We start from the raw sequence: 19,857 nt of genomic DNA, 5'->3' as shown, positions 1-19,857 counted from the left end.
ACAACATTTGGTCCCAGTCTAAATAGAGTAAAATTTACTCTCATGGAAGAGTTGAAATTACAGATTAAAATCAACACAATTTAGTGCAAAAATTTTAATCAATGCCAAGAGAATTTACTCCAAGTTGTTTAAAAGAAAAAATACTCTACCGTATTTTAACTCCAAGTAGAATATAATTTACTCCAAAAAGCATTGCATTCTATTCTAAGTAGAGATAAATTTTAATCTAATTAAAAATGAATTTTACATAAAATAGAATAACATTTTATTCCATATAGTATAAAATTTTAGTCCTAATTTCATTTTATTCCATATTGTGCAGTTAAACATTTAATTAAATTCTAAAGTAGTACCAAATGTAAATGTAATTTCACTGACGAAGCAATTGTTTTACAGCTATAACACACAGCTGTTTGTAAGAGTACAATGCATAGACCAGAAATCAGAATTTGGACAGCCATTTTTTATTGTTCACAGAAAACAGCATGGAACAATTTAAACATTTGCGTCTTCATGACTGTATGACACCTCGAAATGAAAAGCTCTGGAACAGTAAAGCTCTTCTACATAAATAACATGAGGTCCGTCTCTTGTACACATTGACCAGATCATGATCAAATGAAGTGCCAAACATAAAGTGAGCTTTAAAAAGCTCATCAAATCACGCTCCTCTGAGTCCTTACTGCAAGCAGGTATGGTTGACAGCTCTCTGCGATGCCTTCAAGGTGCTCCTTGATGCTGGTTCTTGTCTGTGGCAAAAACAGAATAAAACATTATTAGTCTTAGGTTTCAAAGAAGACAGGGTTCTAATAGATAAGGCAAATTACTTTTCAGGATATCTTAAATGTCACTTGAAATGAAATTGAAGACCAATTTCATAAATGTTTCCTTTACTCTAACCTTACCTTGACAAACTTCACAAGATGTTCACTGGCTTGTCTGGCTGAGAGTTTTCCTGGTCTCTTGTATCCAGGAGGTGACTGTGGCAGGAGGCACACCAGGATCAAAATGGATGACATGTCACTGTCCCATCCTAGAAGAAAAAGTTAAAGAAACATGTTACCAAAACTTCTTATTTGCAACCATGTTAATACTTCTAGAGAAAGCTTACCAAATCTAACTAACAGCAGGAGGAGGTGCACTTATATTGAACCAATTCAAATAAAATTCTGTTACATAAAACACTTTCTTTATAAGTAATTGCAACTTACCATTTCCACTTCTGTTGTGCCTTCAGCATTGTAAAGAAGGTTCTGAAGGTCATCAGACTGTGTGAGACTCCGGCTTTGTTTGAGGACTTTATGCTTGTAGACAGTGGGCCACTTCTCAGGGACTTTGCAGAGATGGCTTCCCCAAACATCAACATAAAATCTTGCTCAACCTGGAGAATAGATGAAGTGAAGGTTTTAAAAATCATTTTGTTAAGTTTTCTTATTTAAACTTTGTTGGTTAAACTGAAGTGAAAATAAACATACCAATCCTCCTATGTCCAGGAATCTTGGGAAGTCCAAAAAGATACTAGATGACTTTGCTGGGTCATGAATCATCTTCTGACGAGAGTTGAAAGTCTGTTTCATGTTCCTCATAACAGTCTCTTCATCAGCTGTGTGCTTCATCAGTGATTGCACTGATGAAGCACACAGCTGATGAAGAGACTGTTATGAACACAAGCGATCTGTCAGAAGATAGTCTTCTTCTCTCAAACAGTCTCTCTTATCAGTTGTTGGTCCCCCTAAAAAAACATATATATGTGAGACTCCATGTTAGGATTCATAAATAACGCTTGGGAACTTATTGTGCAGTTTGGTTGCAGGATGAAATGTGTACAAATATAAATCCATATACCTGTTTGGGTTTGTGACAGTCTGGGGACATTTTTTTGTCCATTAGAAGCTTCCCTCTGTACAAACTTCAGTCTCCAAGCCAAATACCCACTTCCATCTTCTGCATTGTAATAATGCTCCTAAAAGTAGGTGAATGACAAATGTTTTTAAAGTTGTCAAAACAAAGACAACCGTGACAACTTACACAATTTGCATATAAAGCACAACTTGAATTCTGTTTTTTTTTTATTTTATCGTTGCTCTACGAGCTGCAACCCTAGGATTCACTAAAATAATACTATGCTAGTAATTTCAAGAGCAGTTACTAGCATAGCCTTCTCGCGCTTTTTTCTGGGCGGAATACTGACTCCACATGCTAGCAGAGCTAGCTCCGACAGTACAGCTCAGTCTCTCAGCTTAAAAATAGCGACAGCCTCGACTTGTGAAAATATAATAATGGACGAAGCATTGTACAGCACTGATGTTTTTCTGCTTACATTGCTGTAAACTGCTAAATTAAGATAGCTGAAGTACACATGCTAACTAGTTAGCCAACCATGTTAATTCCTCGCTGCATCCCTCCTTCCCCCACAACCATACAGCAGCACCTTATCACACCTTTAGTCTTAATAATATATATATATATATATATATATATATATATATATATATATATATATATATATATATATATATATAAAAAACCCGTTTGGGGACTTACCTGGCACATAGCTAACCGTCGCCTCCGTTTCCACTGCGGGATGACAAGATGGCGGAAGAAACGAAACTTAAGGAACTTCAGTGGGCGTGGTCTTGTTTTACTCCGATATAATTTCCTCTATTTTTTACTCCGATTCTATTGACCAACTGAAATGATTTCACTCTCTAATGTATAAATTTGACTCTTTTTGATGAAAATAATGTTAACTCCGAAAAAATTACTCTCCTATTTTTACTGTGTGGCCACAAAAGCATAAGTGTGTGTGTTCTGTGGTGCATTCCATCCTGCGTTACTCAGACAGCCTGACCCATGCTGTGCAGACAAGTCATCCAAGTCCACTGCATACACTCACTCTCACGTGCAGCTCGCCTTTAAAGCCTCCGTTTGCAATAACAGTCCATCTTGATCGCGTTACATGCCCAGGCAGGGTGCTGCAAGCCCACAAAACCTACTGTACTTCAACTTAACATCTGCACTTCATCCTTTTACAGGAGTCACTCCTCAGGTCTGGGAATCAGTCACAGTTCAAAGTTCTGGCCACCTGAGCTTGGTCACGACTTAAAAACATCTAACCTTTGTTGAATCAGAAAGCCGAGCGGGGACAGTCCCACCCAGCATGCCACACCGGGGGGGAAAACCAACAAAACCATGACAGCAAATAAGAGGGGAGGCTTGTGAGGCGGAGCCTCTGGTTGTGTGTGAGCAAAAAAAAATAAAAAAAAAATGAGGAGGGGGTATCAGGGTCAGAAGGTGGATCATAGGAAGCAGAGGGGGAGGTGCTGAGTTTTAATTTTATTTTTTTTAAATCCCAAGCAAACAAACACTATTTTTACCTCAAAGGACACAAATGAGTTTCTTACATAAATGTATACAGAAGATATTATTTGAGTGAGTTATTCACTTACTACTTTTAACACCAAATATAAATAAAACTATTAGGCATTCATAATTTCTATGATATAAAACAATGGCATTTATGAGATGAAAAGTTATTAGGGCTAGAAGGATTAATTGTGTTGAATCAATTATTGAAGTAATCGTCATCCAATTTAGTAACTAATTTATCATTAACTGGAGAAGACTCAAAAAAGTCAAATGCTGAAAGAACATCTTAAATCAGTAATTAAGTCACAAGTATCCCAAAATATATACATTTTGCATTGAGGAATAAAATTTGCATTTCATGATACAAATTCTGTTAAAAAAAAAAAGACTTTTTAATCACCTTTTGTATTCAATTATAAATTGATGGCGAGGTAAGTCTTATACTGAAGCAGAAAGGTTTGAGCTTTTCACATGTTGATGCCAGAAGTACTTTTTCACTGCAGATATGTCCTTTGCTAAAAATGATCAAGTGTTCATTAAAGAAAAGCTGTTATTACATTTTAGGTGAAAATGTTATTTATAACTGCAAAAGTCTGCAGAATGTGCCTTTTTTTAATCTGATTAATCGATAACTAAATCATTTTTAGTTGCAGCCCTAAAAGCTCCATCAGAAAAGTGATGCTTTCATGTGAATATTCATATTCTTACTTCTTAAAAGCTTCTGCTGGGTTCCTCTCACACTCCCCAGGCTGCAGGGTGCTCTGCACAGCCGGGTCGCAGACCTTTTCCTCGTAACCCGGCACCAGCCCGCCTCGGCATATCTGGGCCACCAGACCCCGGATGAATCCACCGACACACAGCGTGTCCGAGTCATCGGCCCGGCAGAAGTGGAAAGCCAGGCTCTGCTTGTGCAGACTGCGGTACGTTCCCTGGGCTGATGTGGGCCACAGCAGCTCCGTGCACAGCGCAGTTTTCCCACTCCCAGGTCCTCCCACCAGTAACACCCCCCAGGAGCTACCGGACTTGGCCGATCCGGTCGTGATACTGCCGGGGACGGGCACGCCCCCACCGGGAACAGGCAGGGGCTGCTTGCTGGGAGTGCTGCTCACTCCGCTCAGGTTGTTGGTTTTCTCCTGCAGGCAGTGCTGGATCTTGTGGAAGACCCACTCTCGGCAGTAAAAGCGTTTTCCCTGCAGCAAACTGGTTTGGGCCATTTTGAACTGATGCTGCCGTTCCGCCTCTTCCTCCTGCTCATATGGGTCCCTTTATTTTCCCCCATGCATTTTTAATTTAAACAGAAGGCGGCTGTAAATCTGAACATCCATTTTCTCAGCTGTAAATGTTCCCCTACAATCTCAATGTTGGTGCAACTTAGAGTAGAAGTGGAAGAGAATAAAGGAGCTTTTCTTCAGATGGCTACTGTGTGTTACAGGGAATCTAGGTCAAAATAATAATAATAATAAAAAAAACAAGACTGACATTGGGACTCAAACTGTAGATTTTCCACCAACTTTTTCCACAGCTTTCCCACCGGTTGAACTGAGCGCTCCTTGTTATTGTCCATGTGTTGTCTTAGCATGGCGCTGGGCCGGGAAGGGCAGGGCACCCGACTCTTGAGAGGCAAAGCCAAGCCAGCACCACTTCATATGATTAGCCATGGGGGTTCCTCATATATTTCCACTGATGCATTTCAGACGCTGCTGACCAGGAGCACGTTTCCATTACATTAACATGGATGAGGCTGCCAGTGCAAAGTCACTCTCTCCAATAACATGTTGAATCCCTGGAAAAAAGGGGAAAGAGTATCCAGATTAAATCCAAAGTGCAACTTTGCTGCATCTAAAACTCACAAGTAGACATGAGCTGGTTGCAAGTATCAAGACATACAAATGCCTTTTACAGTACAGTTCTAAAATAGCTAAAAATGTTATAAAGTTTCTATGCTTTAAAATAATTTATAACAAGATGCCAAAGGAATTAGTTCTTGTAGCTGTGTGGAGCATAGAATGATGAATAAGTCTGCCACTGTAAGCAATAAACTGCAAAATAAATGAACACAATAACAACAATTTTCTTTTGCATTATTGTTTGTTTATCTTACGTATCTCTTTTCCTTCCATAGACTGGACAAGTGTATTGGTCTTTTTTTTTACAGGGTGTAAAAAAAAACAAGATAATGGCACTGTCCATGATTTCTATTAAAGTTAATGCTTTACATCTGATGAACCGAAACAGACATGGCACGTGTAGCTTAACTAACCTGCTCAGATTTGTTTATTACACTCTACTCGAAGCACAGCAGTAAAATAGAATTAAACTCTTGTCAATAGGCACTAAGAAACAAAACAATTTTGGTCTGCACAGCAGAAAATATAATTATAATCCTAATCAATTATTTTTGTTGATAAAATCATGAAGCTGTTCTTTTCAAGGTTCTTATACTTCATTTCATAACTCAGACATGTCATAGAAAAACACAAATAGGATAATTATCCCTTTACAAACACATGAAAACTACAGCAGATTATTTCCAGCCTGTACATAAACGTGGACTCCTCTTACACCCACATAAGGTAGGCAAGCTGGTTTTTCTATGCTTTCATCCTACACAACCCACATCACTGCCTGCCTGCCTTGCAACTAAATTCTTGGTAGGGTTTTTCTTTTTTTGTCCAGTTTCTCCAGTCTCTCCACTGATCCTGTCTTCCTTTCTATGTGGCTTTAAATCCCAAACAGTCCACATCCGTCTTGACATGAGAGGGGGGAAAAGTCCCCATTTCCCTGCACGTAGACAGTGGAAATGAAGGGTTCTTCAGCATTAAAATGTTTTTAAGGCAATACTCAGCGAAAGCGGATCAGAAATTGATATATTTCAGTCTCGTATCAGTTTAGCTGCACGCTGCAGGAACATGAACACGCACAGCCTTCCAGGTTACTTTGTAAGGTTGCCAGATAACTAGACTCTGATACATTTCCACCTTTCTGCTTCTGTGGGGCGCTGAAAGCCTCCAACAAACAATACATCCCTCAATAAAGGCTGAGAATTTCACGGGTCAGCTTTTTTAACGGGAAACAAGCTTTGAACATTTATTTTAGCAAAGCGGCACGAATTCAGAGCACTAACTGAGGAGGCTGCAGAAGTCTTTTGTATGGCCAGAGAAACCTCACCCTGTTTTGGAAAGAGAGACTTTTACCTATGGGGCTTTTAAAATCCCAAGAATAGATTTGCTAACAACTGAATGCATTTAGGGCGACATCTGAATGTTAAATGTAGCTTAGCTTGTCGATGCATTCAACAGCGACTGTTCCTTCAACTCCAACTGAACCAATTGTGGAGCGTTTAGCTATTTTTCGTCTCAGTTTACCGTCTGTACCGAACCACAAACGGGTTTCCTCTCACCTCTCTCAATATCCTCTCTCTATTTTCGGGCTGCGGAGCTTCCTGCGTAGATTTCCTGTAAATCCGCGTTCAAACCAAACGTTGAAATAAACAATTACCCTTTTCTTCCCGTCGCTGGTGTTCAGCATCAGGGTATCACTCGGGTTCTTTCTTTGAATCGGTCTTTTCTGTCGGTGGTCGGCTCCTCCTGCTGTCCAACACAGCTCCACAGCGAGCTGACTGATTCTCCGCCTCCGACCACTCCACATAAATTCAGTGCGCGCACACGCCAACACTCTCCCGCAAAGACCCATGGGATTTGAAGTCTTATCTTCCTTCACCAGAAGTGGATTTTATTCAGGGCTAAAAATAGGAAAAATAACTGGATAACTGGAAAAGCATTAGCAAAATGGGGTACACTATCTATCTATCTATCTATCTATCTATCTATCTATCTATCTATCTATCTATCTATCTATCTATCTATCTATCTATCTATCTATCTATCTATCTATCTATCTATCTATCTATCTATCTATCTATCTATCTATCTATCTATCTATCTATCTATCTATCTATCTATCTATCTATCTATCTATCTATCTATCTATCTATCTATCTATCTATCTATCTATCTATCTATCTATCTATCTATCTATCTATCTATCTATCTATCTATCTATCTATCTATCTATCTATCTATCTATCTATCTATCTATCTATCTATCTATCTATCTATCTATCTATCTATCTATCTATCTATCTATCTATCTATCTATCTATCTATCTATCTATCCATCCATCCATCCATCCATCCATCCATCCATCCATCCATCCATCCATCCATCCATCCATCCATCCATCCATCTATCTATCTATATCTATTATTCTTTCATTCAAAATATACATCTAAAAAATTTAGTTGCACAATCTGAAATCTGAAATGTTATATTAACAGTAATTAATTATAATATTAATTACAGTAATAGGAACAGTACAATTTTTTTATTAGATAAAACTTTATGTGATCCTATTTCAAGATAAACATTACTCTATAAAATAGTTTTTTCTTTTCTTATTTGCTATCTTTTTGATGATCAAATCAGTTTTCATCTCTAGAGTCATGAAACAATTAAGTATTTTAGCTCACAGAGCCAACACGATAGTAAAGTCTGAGATGAGAACTTCTTCCTTAAGCCAAAAAACTGAAAATGGGTCGATAAGGTGCCTCCATGTCGACCTTATCAAATGTTTTTGTGAATTTAAAATCATCCCTGTCTCTGAATTGCTATTTTTAAAGTTTGTTTGGATGTTTTGAGCCTTATGATGGCATGGAAACTTATGGGAAACTGATGGAACACTCAGGCCTCATTGGAAACAAATCTGGTTTAAATGTGAAGCATAAAACAACTTGATGGGACCCAGAAACTTACATGAATCATAGCAGCAACATCCAAATGACTGTCAGGTGAAAAGTTAGAAAATTGAGCTGTTGTATTTGGATAAAGTTCAAAGGAGATCCACTCTGATAACTGCAGATCTTCATGTCACTCCGTGGTATTCCTAAATACGTCTGAACATGCATGACATGAAACCCACTTCAGTCTCTTTATTCTTCACTGGTGTCATGTTTCTCCCACCTTAACTTGACCTTTTTGCTTACCCCATTGTTCTCTCTCAGCACAACCTCAGCCTTTTTCCCAAAGCAATTCGATGTGTAATGCTGAACCATGAAATTGGGCTCCTACAGGAAATCAGATCTGAAGTGGAACCTGTCTTCAGTACCAGATTGAATTATCTCTGTGAGCACAGTCAGCATCAGCCGGAAACATACCGCCGGTTATTACAACCTACGGCTGTAGCGCCTTAAAGTTACATCCCCTGAGAAACTTCTTCAAAAAGTGCTCAACAAGATGTAAGATCAGCAGCTTCGGATTAGATCAAAAAACATCAGCCTGAAAAGCCTCAGGTTCAGTCGAAAAGGTATAAACTTTGACAGACACATTCCTGCTCTAAGTTTTTTACAGTTTTTATTTGGAATGGGACTCATGTTGCAAAGTTAATTCAGCTGAAGCAGTAAACCACTGTTTTGAAGCATTACCAAATCTCTCTTGTGTTTAAGAAAGGCAGCAAACATATTCATTACATAAGAGGATGTAACCAAGATTGTACGTCATAAAAACTAATAAATTGGACATAATGAGAATCCAGAGTCTCCTATGGCAACATCTATGTCGTTTTTTATGTTGTTCTGTCTTTGGGGATTATTTGACATTGACAGCAAAAAGAAAGAAGAAGAAATCCTTGAAAATTAATTTAAAAGTAAATTTCCAAAACACACACACCAGGCATCTCACCATCAATGACAACATCTGGTGTGTCATCTGTGAGGTGTGATGCACATCACAATTTGTGGCTTAAACTTTAAGAGGACCACCTGGGATGGTTTTTATCTCCTTTTAAAATTTGGTACATTAATTTTTAGTGGTACAATAAACATACACACAAGCAGCTGCTGTGATGTAATTTAGATAGAAAAGTATCCAGAGACACATCTAAAACAAAAAAAACATCTGCAAACAAAGTCAGAATTCAGTTCATAGTTGTTTGGTAATCTCTTGACCAAACAAAGTGCGAAGGGGAAATGTTTTTAAACTCTATCATAAAGGCTTAAACTTCCCCAGATAAACTACACCCATGAACTTAGTGCTGACAGCAAAAGAAACTTTAATGTGATTACAAAGATAAACCTCAGTGTGTTTTGGACGGATTTTATGTGTTTGCACAATCTGGTAATAGCTTAGCTAATTTTTTGTTCAATGCTTTTACAAACTTTGAAAACATTTAGCAGTCTTAGCTCCCCCAAATTAATTTTACCAGACCATTTCTAGTTGGCTGTTTTATAAACTTTGAGGAGAATATCTTAGTTGGTCTATCATCTTTCCATGTTCAGATGGTGGACTAAACAGAGCTCTATCAACTGTTTTATAACCAAACCAACCCTGTTTTATCAACTTGTCTGCTGTGTTACTTGGTTTTTGTTAAGCTGATTGTTCACTTTTTGTTTTTCAAACAAACTTCTGAGTCCTTCATGTATTTATATTGATTCTAATACTAATCTTTAGATTTTTTTTTTTAAAATAATGTAAAGTATTGTCCTTCTTTTCCACAATAAAACACTACTGCTTGTTGGTTTATCATATAAAATTCTAACATATCTCACTGATGTCTGTAAGAAATTAAAGTATAAAAAGGTTCACAGAATGTGAATACTTTCAAGGAACAATGATGATTGCAAGCTGCTGTGGCTTTAATTTGCACATAGTTTCCATTTTTAAATAGCAGCATACATGACTCATCACTGGAGCAACAACAATATAGCAACAATATTAAAATCAAAGAACAAAACCACTTCAGTAATTGTCTCCAGGATTGCTTGCCTCACAGCAAAAGAACAATAAGCATATCATAAACAACCCCATGACTTTCAAAGCAGTAATTCATGAATGTTTGAAATGGTGATTTAACTATTCTAGCTTCCTGTAGCAGCTAGCAATGCAACCATGTCAAAATTACAAGTACATATATTTCCACTTCTGTTCTTAGCCATTTGTAACAGTTGATGCTTGATAAGAAAAAAAGGCCTCCCACTAAACCCAGACATGAGTTCAATTGTGAAAAAAACTATAAGTAAGAGGGGAGTTTGACTGATAGTTCTTTGTGGTAATGACTCATCTTACAATTAGCTTGTGCAGCTTTGTTGGCAGAGGAAGATATTCCACAAGACGTCTTTCTACAAGCCTGTTTCCAGCATTCCAAATGTGCTAAGATGCTACAAGGAAAAGATTAATCAAACTAAAAACATCTAACAGCAAGAAGTTACTTTAGAAAAAAGGACAAATGCAAAACATCAAAATCTGGTTTGTATTTGTTTGAATTGAATGTTTAGTTCAGAAAAGGACCTCCAGAAACTAAGTTGGAATAAAGGTAATCACTATAGCAACAAAGTAACATGAGCATAAAAGCAAAGCAGCAGGAAGGTCACTTCCCAAAGGAGCTCTAGCTTGTAGCTCAAGGTCGATGAAAGGAGGTGAATACTTTTTAACAATACTGTATCTCCAGAATTTCTTAAAGGCTTTAAGTGTTCAGCCTGTTCAAAAACATAATTTTTTTATTGATTGCAATCAAGGAAAATTTCAAAGATACGATTTTAAAAACTACAAATAGGTGTTTTCATTCAGCAAGGTCATTTCTGTAACTTTGGCACAGGCCTACAACAGATGGAAGATGCGTCTGTCAGGTCTTGGCTGCAAAGGAATAGATGAGATGTTTTGAAGCGGAGTTATGCTAATAGGTTATCGGCAGTAAATAACTAACGCTAAAATAGTTTGTACAAAGGAAACATGATGGATATAAAGTGGAAAAAAGATATTAAAAATGAAGCTGATGCAGAGGAGGCATGTGGATATACAGAAGGTTATACATACAGAGGAGGAGGCTACGGAAAGGGGAAGATGGAGGCAGACGAACCAAGACTCCTGAGAGGAGCAGCCATGAGAATAAGAAGAATTGCCAACTTGCTTTACTGGTTTATTTTTGGTGTTGGAGCTGTTTTGTGTTTAGGCGTTGTAAGAAGTTTCTCAACCTACAAAAACATGCTTCTGACAATGAAAAACACATTTACAAAACAGCTGTAATGGAGAAGAATGTAACCCAACAGCAAGCAAGCTCGTCTTATGTTTACCAGCTGTACCAGTTTAGATGTGTAACCTGCTGGTGAGCAGGAAATGTCAAAGTGTCCCTGGTGGATTTGGGGAAGACTTAAACTAATCCATATATTGACCTGCTTTCCAGAAAAAAACATAAGTACTGATTTACTATACATGGTTGGATGCCCATCAGCGAATAAACAAGAGGAAGAAAAATGGAGCTGTTTATTTGACACCACAGGATGTGTAATTTTATATAACACTGCTCAAAAAATTATTCTCACCTTCCATTAACTAATGAATGACCTCGTTCAGCAAAGGTCAACAACCACAGCAGGTTATTGAAATCTTCAAACAAATGTGATTATTTTGGTTGGACCAGAAATAGTGGTCTTTGAGACAAGTTTGAGATTTGGCTCCCAGCACAGTGCCTTACAGCGCTAACAGCATATTTTTAGGCCACATTATGCACACAGACTTCTTGTGCTAACTCTCTGAGAGTCCTCAGTGAAATGCTCTCCAATCTGCCTGCCATTCCAGGATCAGCAGGAGCCAGCTTACAAGTTCGCTCCTCCCCGCAGGAAAACTGCAAAGACGCATGTTTCTGCAGCTATTCATTCTTCTCACACTGAGTTTGATGTGCAGATCCACTCCCAGCAATCTGCCAAATTCACACAATTACAACAATTTTTCTGCCTTTGTGTCGATGAAACACCAAGCACGTCCAAGTCTTTGTCCTCGGGAGACTGGATCAGCTTGAGCTGCCATGTTTGTTCCCCGTTTTGTGAATATGCTGAAACACACTACACCTTGTTATTATGGACATGATGACGCACATTCGGTGATTGGGGTTTGGCTTGAAAACTCAGAAAGTCACACTGTCTCCTAAGTTCTTTGCTCATTTTTTGTTCTGTAAGTGAAACCACTCAATAATGAAACCCTTTAAGTCCAGATGCTGTGGTGTCAGTTTAGTGTTAATATGAAAAAAACTGTAAGTGATATAGTATGGCCTTCATCTTTATGTTTGGAAATGTTCTTTCTGAGTTGGCGATGTTTTACCCCTAAAGCAAAAAGTGTATCAAAAAATTATTTCTGGTAAAATGTTATACATTGTTCTGAAAACTGCTGAGTTTTCAAACAAACCAAGTTAATGTGTAATTTAATTTGTCTAAACATATATTTCATTTTTCTTAAACTGCACACATATAGAGTGATGCTGCTGCAATCAGTGAAAAACTGGAAAAAGAACAGAAACCAAAGCTCTTGATTTTTAAGTTCATCTCCTTTCCCTAAGCAAAAGAACAAGATCATAAACACAAGGGATTAAAGTTAGTTTTATATGAAGGATGGCTGGATTGTGCTTCATAGATAAACCCAGGAGCTGGAAAAATAGATGCTCTTGTCCTCATCAATAGGTGTCAGTTGAAGTGGTTTAGGTGTGTGAACCTCTTATACGGCTCCATTTAGAGGTTTTCCACCAACTACAATATCCACCATGTGGCAGAAGCAGAATTAAAAATTCAACAGTCGAGTGTTGTATTCCAAACCAACAGTTCACAGAAAATATAGCACAGTTTACTTTTACATGTATTATTGTCCTTAGAAAAAAACACCAGAATCAGTCAACTCTGCAGGAGATGCCTCAGAATAATTCAACAAAAAATTTCAACAGACATGACCAAAACTGTAGCTGTTGTTGGAAGTGTTTTGTCACATAAAAGCAAAACAACTCTAACATGCAAAATTGTGGTGATCAGAAACATTTCATTCTGACAAAAAAGCAAAAACTGAAAAAGAAATGACTATTTTATGACAATGCATTTTCTAAAAAATCCATATATCTCTGTGACATAGCTGAAGACACAAGGAGAAGAGCAGGCATCATTGCTTGGAGGGAGGGGATCATCTTTATAAATTCAGGTATCACTGCTCGAGATGTCCACACACGCACTCTTAGAGCAAATACCTGCTATAAGGGGTATGATCCCTCCACAGCTACGTGCAAAAATTTATATTTCACCACAAAGAATGATAATGTGTGAATAATGGACAGTGAGGACAGCAGTGACTTGTGCAATAACACCTTGGAGTCTTTCTGAATAAAGGTTGAGTAAAACATAATTGGCAATCATGGATCCTAAAACCACAGGCCCGAAAGCTCTAATTTGCAATCACAGGACGGGGTAGTGCTGGCACTCTGAGAGGTTTCAGTGGTTCCTCATATATTAGTTCATGAGTCACAAAGAATAGAAATAATTTTGTGAGTGATAATAAGCTATGCAAAAGCAGATTAAGCCCTCCATGTATCTTGGTAGCAAGCACGTCCAATTACTGTGTCCGCTTATTTATCAGATGTCATTTTATTAAAAAGAATTATGGCGGCACACAGAGCATTCAAAACCCAAAGCTCAGACTCACTTTAACACAAACCTTTAAAATTCATCGCAGAAAAATATTGAGTTTAAAAAAGAGCAGAAATAATAATTATCTAGATAGATCATGGTGCACATCCTCCAAGCAGACCTTAAAGTTTTTCATACTTTATTTTCACTTTTCAATCAAATAAAATTTAGCATTCCCCTAAAACATGCAGCTGTACAGCAACTTAATTTGTCACTCCAATGTTGTGCAGCTGGATTCCCAGGATTTTAACCATAATAGACTCAATAAATCATAATAAAAGACGAGCACCATTATGTCAGACCACATCACTCTGCATGATTGAGCTGCAGATGCTGACAGGCTGACAGACTTTTTTGTTAAAAGATAATTTATTTACAAGCAGAAGCACAGTGACCACACAGAAAGCTATATAGACGAAATCATTTAAATATACAATGAATTACACCACTAACCACAAATACTGGCCAGGTTTAAAAAAGGCTTAAAGTAAATACATATTTTACTGGAAAAATATAATTTGGTACTGAAAATTTGTGTGCATTCATTTAGAATGACTGCATTTTAATTCTTGACTTCTTTAATTTTTTTATAACCTGTAGTAGAAATATGAGGTGAAAGAACAACCCCTACCGTTCTTCATGGGAGTGGTTTTAAGCACTTCATCCCCAATTAATCAGATCAGAGATGCATCTTCATTTGCAGTTCCTCCCTGTTCTTGGAACCACTTGAAGTGTGGTCCAAACCGGACCCGACTCGGCAATGCACACAAGCGATTTGATTGGATTGGGTTGCATTTTGTTCACTGATTCAATTGACCTGTGGATTCCTCCTCGAACAAAATTTTAATCAATCCATGACAAAACCATAGTAGTTGGTGATATGGCAAGCTGCACACCGAAAACTCAATGATCAAACATTTTTCTCAATTGTGGTCAAAGAGCACATGCAACATCAACTGGATGGAGAAATCTGCATCAAACAAATACATCAGGAGATTTTAGAGAAACTGGCTGCCCCTGGGCAAAGGCTCAAAATGACATCACCTTAAGAATATTGACCACAGCTCCTGCATGCTTATGGCCTGCCCACATTCCTGCCAATATTCATCCCATAAAGTAAGAAACACACTGTCCACTGACTGCACTGGTTGGGTTTGCTGAAAACCCAACCAGTGTCTCTGTCTAGAGTGACACTTAACAATGGAGAACAGAATCTAGTCACCAGAGAATAAACCATCTAAGAAAACCCAGAAGTATCTACAAGAATTGTTGAAAAGCAATTCTCGGAGTCTTCATGTAACGTAAGGAGGACCGATCTGCAAGAAGTGCGGGATTCCATTCTTCAGCATGCAATAAGTTGACTTGTGGACGCCATGCCACAGTGATGTTACATCCTGAAAATTAGGCATTTAAGTAGAAATATTCAGGGGACATTTTGTCAAGTCAAAGTATTGAAGCAAAATTTAACTAAAAAAATACAGATATCTCAATCTATCATGTGATCTTGAGCATCAAATACAGCTTGACAACAATGTCACAGTGTAAACGTTTGATATTTTCCATATATTTCACCTGAAAGCCAAATATCCCTAACTTTTTGTGAGTAGTGCATGTTGCATTCCTACAACTGCAGCCTAAGTTGTTCAGGGCAAATGGAGATTGTCTGTTTTCAGCACTTAGGACAAGTGTACTCAGCTCAGAGTCCTCAGGCTCTTGGATGAATAGCTGACAGTCAAAGTCTGATTCAAACAAGTGTCCATTCCTGATGGGAGAGAGCATGTCTTGTAGTTTCAAGGTTACAGAGCTGCACATTTTTGAAAGCAGAAAAAAATTTTTAGGATTCAGAGCACAGCTTCCTTCACATCTGAAAGAGGTGGTGATAAATGTGACAGTGGCTGGGAAGCACATTGTGGAGGAAATTACGACGTGTCTGCAAAGAATTAAAATTAAAATGTCATTTTGAGTCTCGTAATAAGCTTTTTAATACTTCATGACTGACAAATTACAATGCAAAAAAGCCTTTCTTCCATCCATCAATTATGTGCTGATGTATGTCAGTTTAAATTGTGGGATGGTTGTGCAAGAAGTTACTCAACTTTATCTAATTTTCAAACTTTGAAAGATCTTTTTTAAGGTAATAGGCTATCTACTTAACAGTGGCCAGACTGAAGAGACTGGAGACAATGAGAAAAATGTTTTCTCAAGAGTTCCCTATGTCTTCCACCAAGGCTTATTAAGCATTAAAAATGTTAAACCAAATTTCTCATATTGACTCTATTTTATCTACTGATTCTGGATCATGAACTTGTGTCCCTTTATTCTTGAAACTGTGCTTGCTCTTATCCTGCGGCCTTGTCCAGCTCAACAGACTGAAACTAACAACAATGCTCTGAAATATTTATGTCCCCAGAGAGAATGTGTATGTCAGTCTCAGTGGAGAAGTAGCACAACACAGCAACTGAGCTACCGTGCCCTCTACATTAAAGTAAAGGAGTTTCTCTATGTTCCTCCGGGCTGTTTCCTTCTCTGTCCCTGTCAGGAATGCCCAGAGTTTTCCTATTTCCAAGTCACAAAGCAAAACATCTTACATGTTAGTTCACAAAAGTAAACATATACTGGAGTACGCCAATACTGTTGTATTAATTTTATTCATGGCTTGATTGGTCCATATTTCACCCAATACTTGGTGAGCAAAAATTAACCTCGTAATAAGCGTAAAAGCTGACTGCTTTGTTGTTAACCCAGGCAGTGTGTAGGATGTGCATATGGGCTTTTCTGTATGATTAAACAAATAAAAGTGATTTGTTTATCTCCACTCCCCATGTTTAGAGAGGTGCTGCGCTGCATGAGTTTTACGACCATGATGCTTGTTGTTTAAAGGGTACACACTCACAATGGCTGAAATGGCTTTTTGTGCTTAACAAGGTCATAAATACATTTACCGCAAGGTGTTACCCTGCTTTGGTGTTCACACCCTGCACATTCTATCAAACAGAGTTTGGTATGGTCATTTTCTTAGCAATAAATTATTTTAACATATTATTAAGTTAATTTACAACATCATGTCTACAAAGTTAAGGAAATTAATGTTTTTTTGAACTGATAGCAAAGATAGTCCATAGATTATGTATTCCTACTTTAAAACAAGGAAAAAGAAATAGGATTAAAGGTTTAAGGATTAAATGATTTTGTTTGATCTATGTTTTTTTTTTCTTCTGTTTGTTTTATGTATTAATACAGGCAGTAGTTTATTAAAATGCCAAAAAGTATAATGCCATACCTTCCTTGTTTTTGATCAGATTTGTGTTGTTTTACAGTCTAACTTTAGTTGGAAAATACCTACAGAAAACAATTTCTCACAGCCTACAACCCGAGTGCTGCTTTGGTCTGGGACGTCTAATCTGGAGGGGTGAAGGGGGTTGTTCTGCGGTGACCTTGCGACAAATGGCTTAATTATCCGGGCTACCAGCAGACTTCATGCATTCTCTTGTTAACCCCACGCTGTCACACTCAGTCACACTCACTCTGCTGTGCACTGACCAAGGAGTTCAGAGGTCGCTGCACTCTGAGCAGATGCTCCTGACTTTTCATGTCACACACTGACTGATTTAGTGACTTAATGATCAGTGGCTTGCAGAGGGAGGGAACCTGCTAAAAATTATAGAAGGGGCAGCAGAGGTCATAAGAAGGAAAACTTTTAAGTAATGAAATGCATCATAAACTTGCAGTTAAGTTGAATAAAACAATAACATCTTTATGGGTTTCATTTTGCACAAAAAAGACAGAATCTTATTTCGCCTTAAGTTATCACACAGTAAAAAATCGTTTCTGTTTAAAGCACATCCCAAGTCTGAAGTGTCTCCCTTCAGCTCTCTTTTTCACAGCTCTTTGATCATTTTTAGTTTGCCCTGAAGTGTTTTTTTTTTATCTTGTGCATTATTTTTCTAACTTTTATAGCTGCATTTTTTAAATCACTGATTATTCATGATAATGTCAGTAATGGAGTTATTTCGGAAAGTCCTCCAAATGTTAAATGCGAACATAAAACAAAGCAAAGGAAGAAATTTATATTAGAAAAAATGCAGTAAGTTGAGAATGCATCATAAAGAAGACATAAAAGTGATAAAATAAGATAAATTTTCTTCCAGTTCCTCGCAGAGCAGAAGTTAGAGCTTAAACTATGAACAATTTTATGTTTTTAATCAGTGATGCAACGAACCAGTGAGCAAAAAGAGCTGTTGGAGTTTTTGAATAGTTGCCAGTAGGTTAGAGGAAAAAAAATTAATTATGAACTAAATGTCTCATTAAAAAGCACATCTGAAACCCCCATACTGCTGTGTTCAACTTTTGAAAAAAATTTCTCTGTGTATAAATGTAAAATAATCTGGGAGTATTGACATAGCAGGACAATCATCATTGCTGCACCAAAAATGTATGCAGAAAAAATAAATCCAGTCTGAACACTTAATGGGTATTTACACTTGGCCCTGGGAAAATTGAAGATATACAGAATTGTGCTGGGTCACCAGTATTATTACTCCTTCTCAAGATTTTGGAGAATTACATTTTGAGTCCTTAAAAAAAATTTAAATCAGTCACTGCATGTCCAATGCAACATGTCAAATTACATAAATGTAAATATGTAATATCATAATTAATCTTACAAGCTATCAAAACATTGAAAATTATCTAAAGGATGAGTCAAATGTCATCAGAAATTCTCAGGTTTATGACTCATTTAGCAGTAAGATATTTCCACTTCACTATCAAACTAAAGATCTATTTCCTCATAAATTAATTAAATGTAACAAAAAGATAAAACAAAGAAGATAACTCTGACTCTACAGTGTACATCAAAAGCTAATAAGGAATATTTTGAACATCAGAATATGATATTTGCATATCAGAATAGTAATATCAGATCAGTTTTGTCTCTTAGGAGTTTGAAGAAAAAGTTTAACAGTGTGCGAACCAAATGAGCAGATGAAACTTGCTCCTCCTGTTTGTTGTAGATTTAACGGTAATCAATGTTTAAAAGTAACCAATAGAAATTATTTGAAAAACTTTCTGAGTTTTTAAATCAACACAATAAGATTCCTAAAGTAGAACTTAAACACATTAACAGACTCTTTGAATATAACACTTTGAGGTTGAGAATTGAGGAGATCTGTGGGAATTTTTACTAGGACTTATCTAAAAGGTCCATCCTGGATATTTTTATGGGATTTAGGATGAAAAAAGTTACTCAGCCTTTTATAATCAACAATTTACCACAGAAATCCTGTGTGCCTAAAGGCAATCTTCACTTCAATTGTCAATCCAACTATAAAAAACCTGATTTTTTTTATCCACATCAAAGCCTGATGCCTAATCTACCTTTTTTATATCAACACTACTGCTTCTTTCAGAGGAAAGACATTGCATGATTGTAGTTGACGGATGATTCATTCACCAACTCTGCCATTCTTACTATTTATTATACATTAATTTCATTGCAGAAGGCACCAGAATTTCTAACTTTAATCAATTGAAATCACGGTTTTTCAATTTTTCTGAGTGAGTGGTTAAGATGTAGTTCAAATGAAAGCAGCGTGTATCATGGTTCCAGTAAATAAAAATCATTTGAAATAGTTTTAAACTGCAACCTGGAAGCAAATTATAAAGATGAAATATACAAATCACCTTCAACATTTGCAAGCTGTTCCTGTCTCTTACTTCCATCTCATCCTCTCTCCACCTCCTTTTTCTCTGTGAGCGTGCCTCAGCGCTCCTCAGATGCATTTCAAATAAGATTGCTCCGTCAACCTCTTTAAAGGTGCAGTTTCACAGCGTGCCACTTCCACCCCCTCCACAACCAATATGCAATTATTGCCTAAAGTGGGCTCTGGTGCTGCACCAGGTGCTGGAAACTGTGTGTTTAGCAGGAATGCTGTAAAGTGGGGGTATATTGAGATTAACTCTTCTCCTGTATGCCGTTGTGGACTTTTACCCGGCTGTG

At 37.4% G+C, this 19,857-nt stretch overlaps 1 protein-coding gene and 2 long non-coding RNA genes across 3 annotated transcripts in view; all 3 read right to left on the bottom strand.

Annotated features, from left to right (window-relative positions):
• LOC129360801 (ankyrin repeat domain-containing protein 50-like) overlaps positions 1-6,976 on the bottom strand; it is a 39,104-nt gene extending 32,128 nt beyond the window's left edge. The window contains 2 exon segments of the mRNA XM_055031219.1: positions 4,078-5,152; positions 6,770-6,976. Coding sequence (XP_054887194.1) covers positions 4,078-4,583 — 506 coding nt within the window. The 5' untranslated portion in view covers positions 4,584-5,152; positions 6,770-6,976.
• On the bottom strand, positions 443-1,122 carry LOC129360802 (uncharacterized). Its single transcript, XR_008606093.1, has 2 exons — positions 906-1,122; positions 443-749 (listed from the first exon to the last, which is right to left on the bottom strand). It is a non-coding gene; the product is annotated as an uncharacterized LOC129360802 (long non-coding RNA).
• Positions 1,333-4,069, bottom strand: LOC129360803 (uncharacterized). Its single transcript, XR_008606094.1, has 4 exons — positions 2,545-4,069; positions 1,846-1,963; positions 1,476-1,732; positions 1,333-1,381 (listed from the first exon to the last, which is right to left on the bottom strand). It is a non-coding gene; the product is annotated as an uncharacterized LOC129360803 (long non-coding RNA).
• Positions 6,977-19,857: the final 12,881 nt, after the last annotated feature.

Source organism: Poeciliopsis prolifica, unplaced genomic scaffold, assembly GCF_027474105.1.
Source record: "Poeciliopsis prolifica strain line A6 unplaced genomic scaffold, Auburn_PproV2 SCAFFOLD006, whole genome shotgun sequence".
Classification (NCBI taxonomy): domain Eukaryota; kingdom Metazoa; phylum Chordata; class Actinopteri; order Cyprinodontiformes; family Poeciliidae; genus Poeciliopsis; species Poeciliopsis prolifica.
Note: the sequence above shows the minus strand (reverse complement) of the source record. Positions and strands in the feature narration are given on the sequence as shown.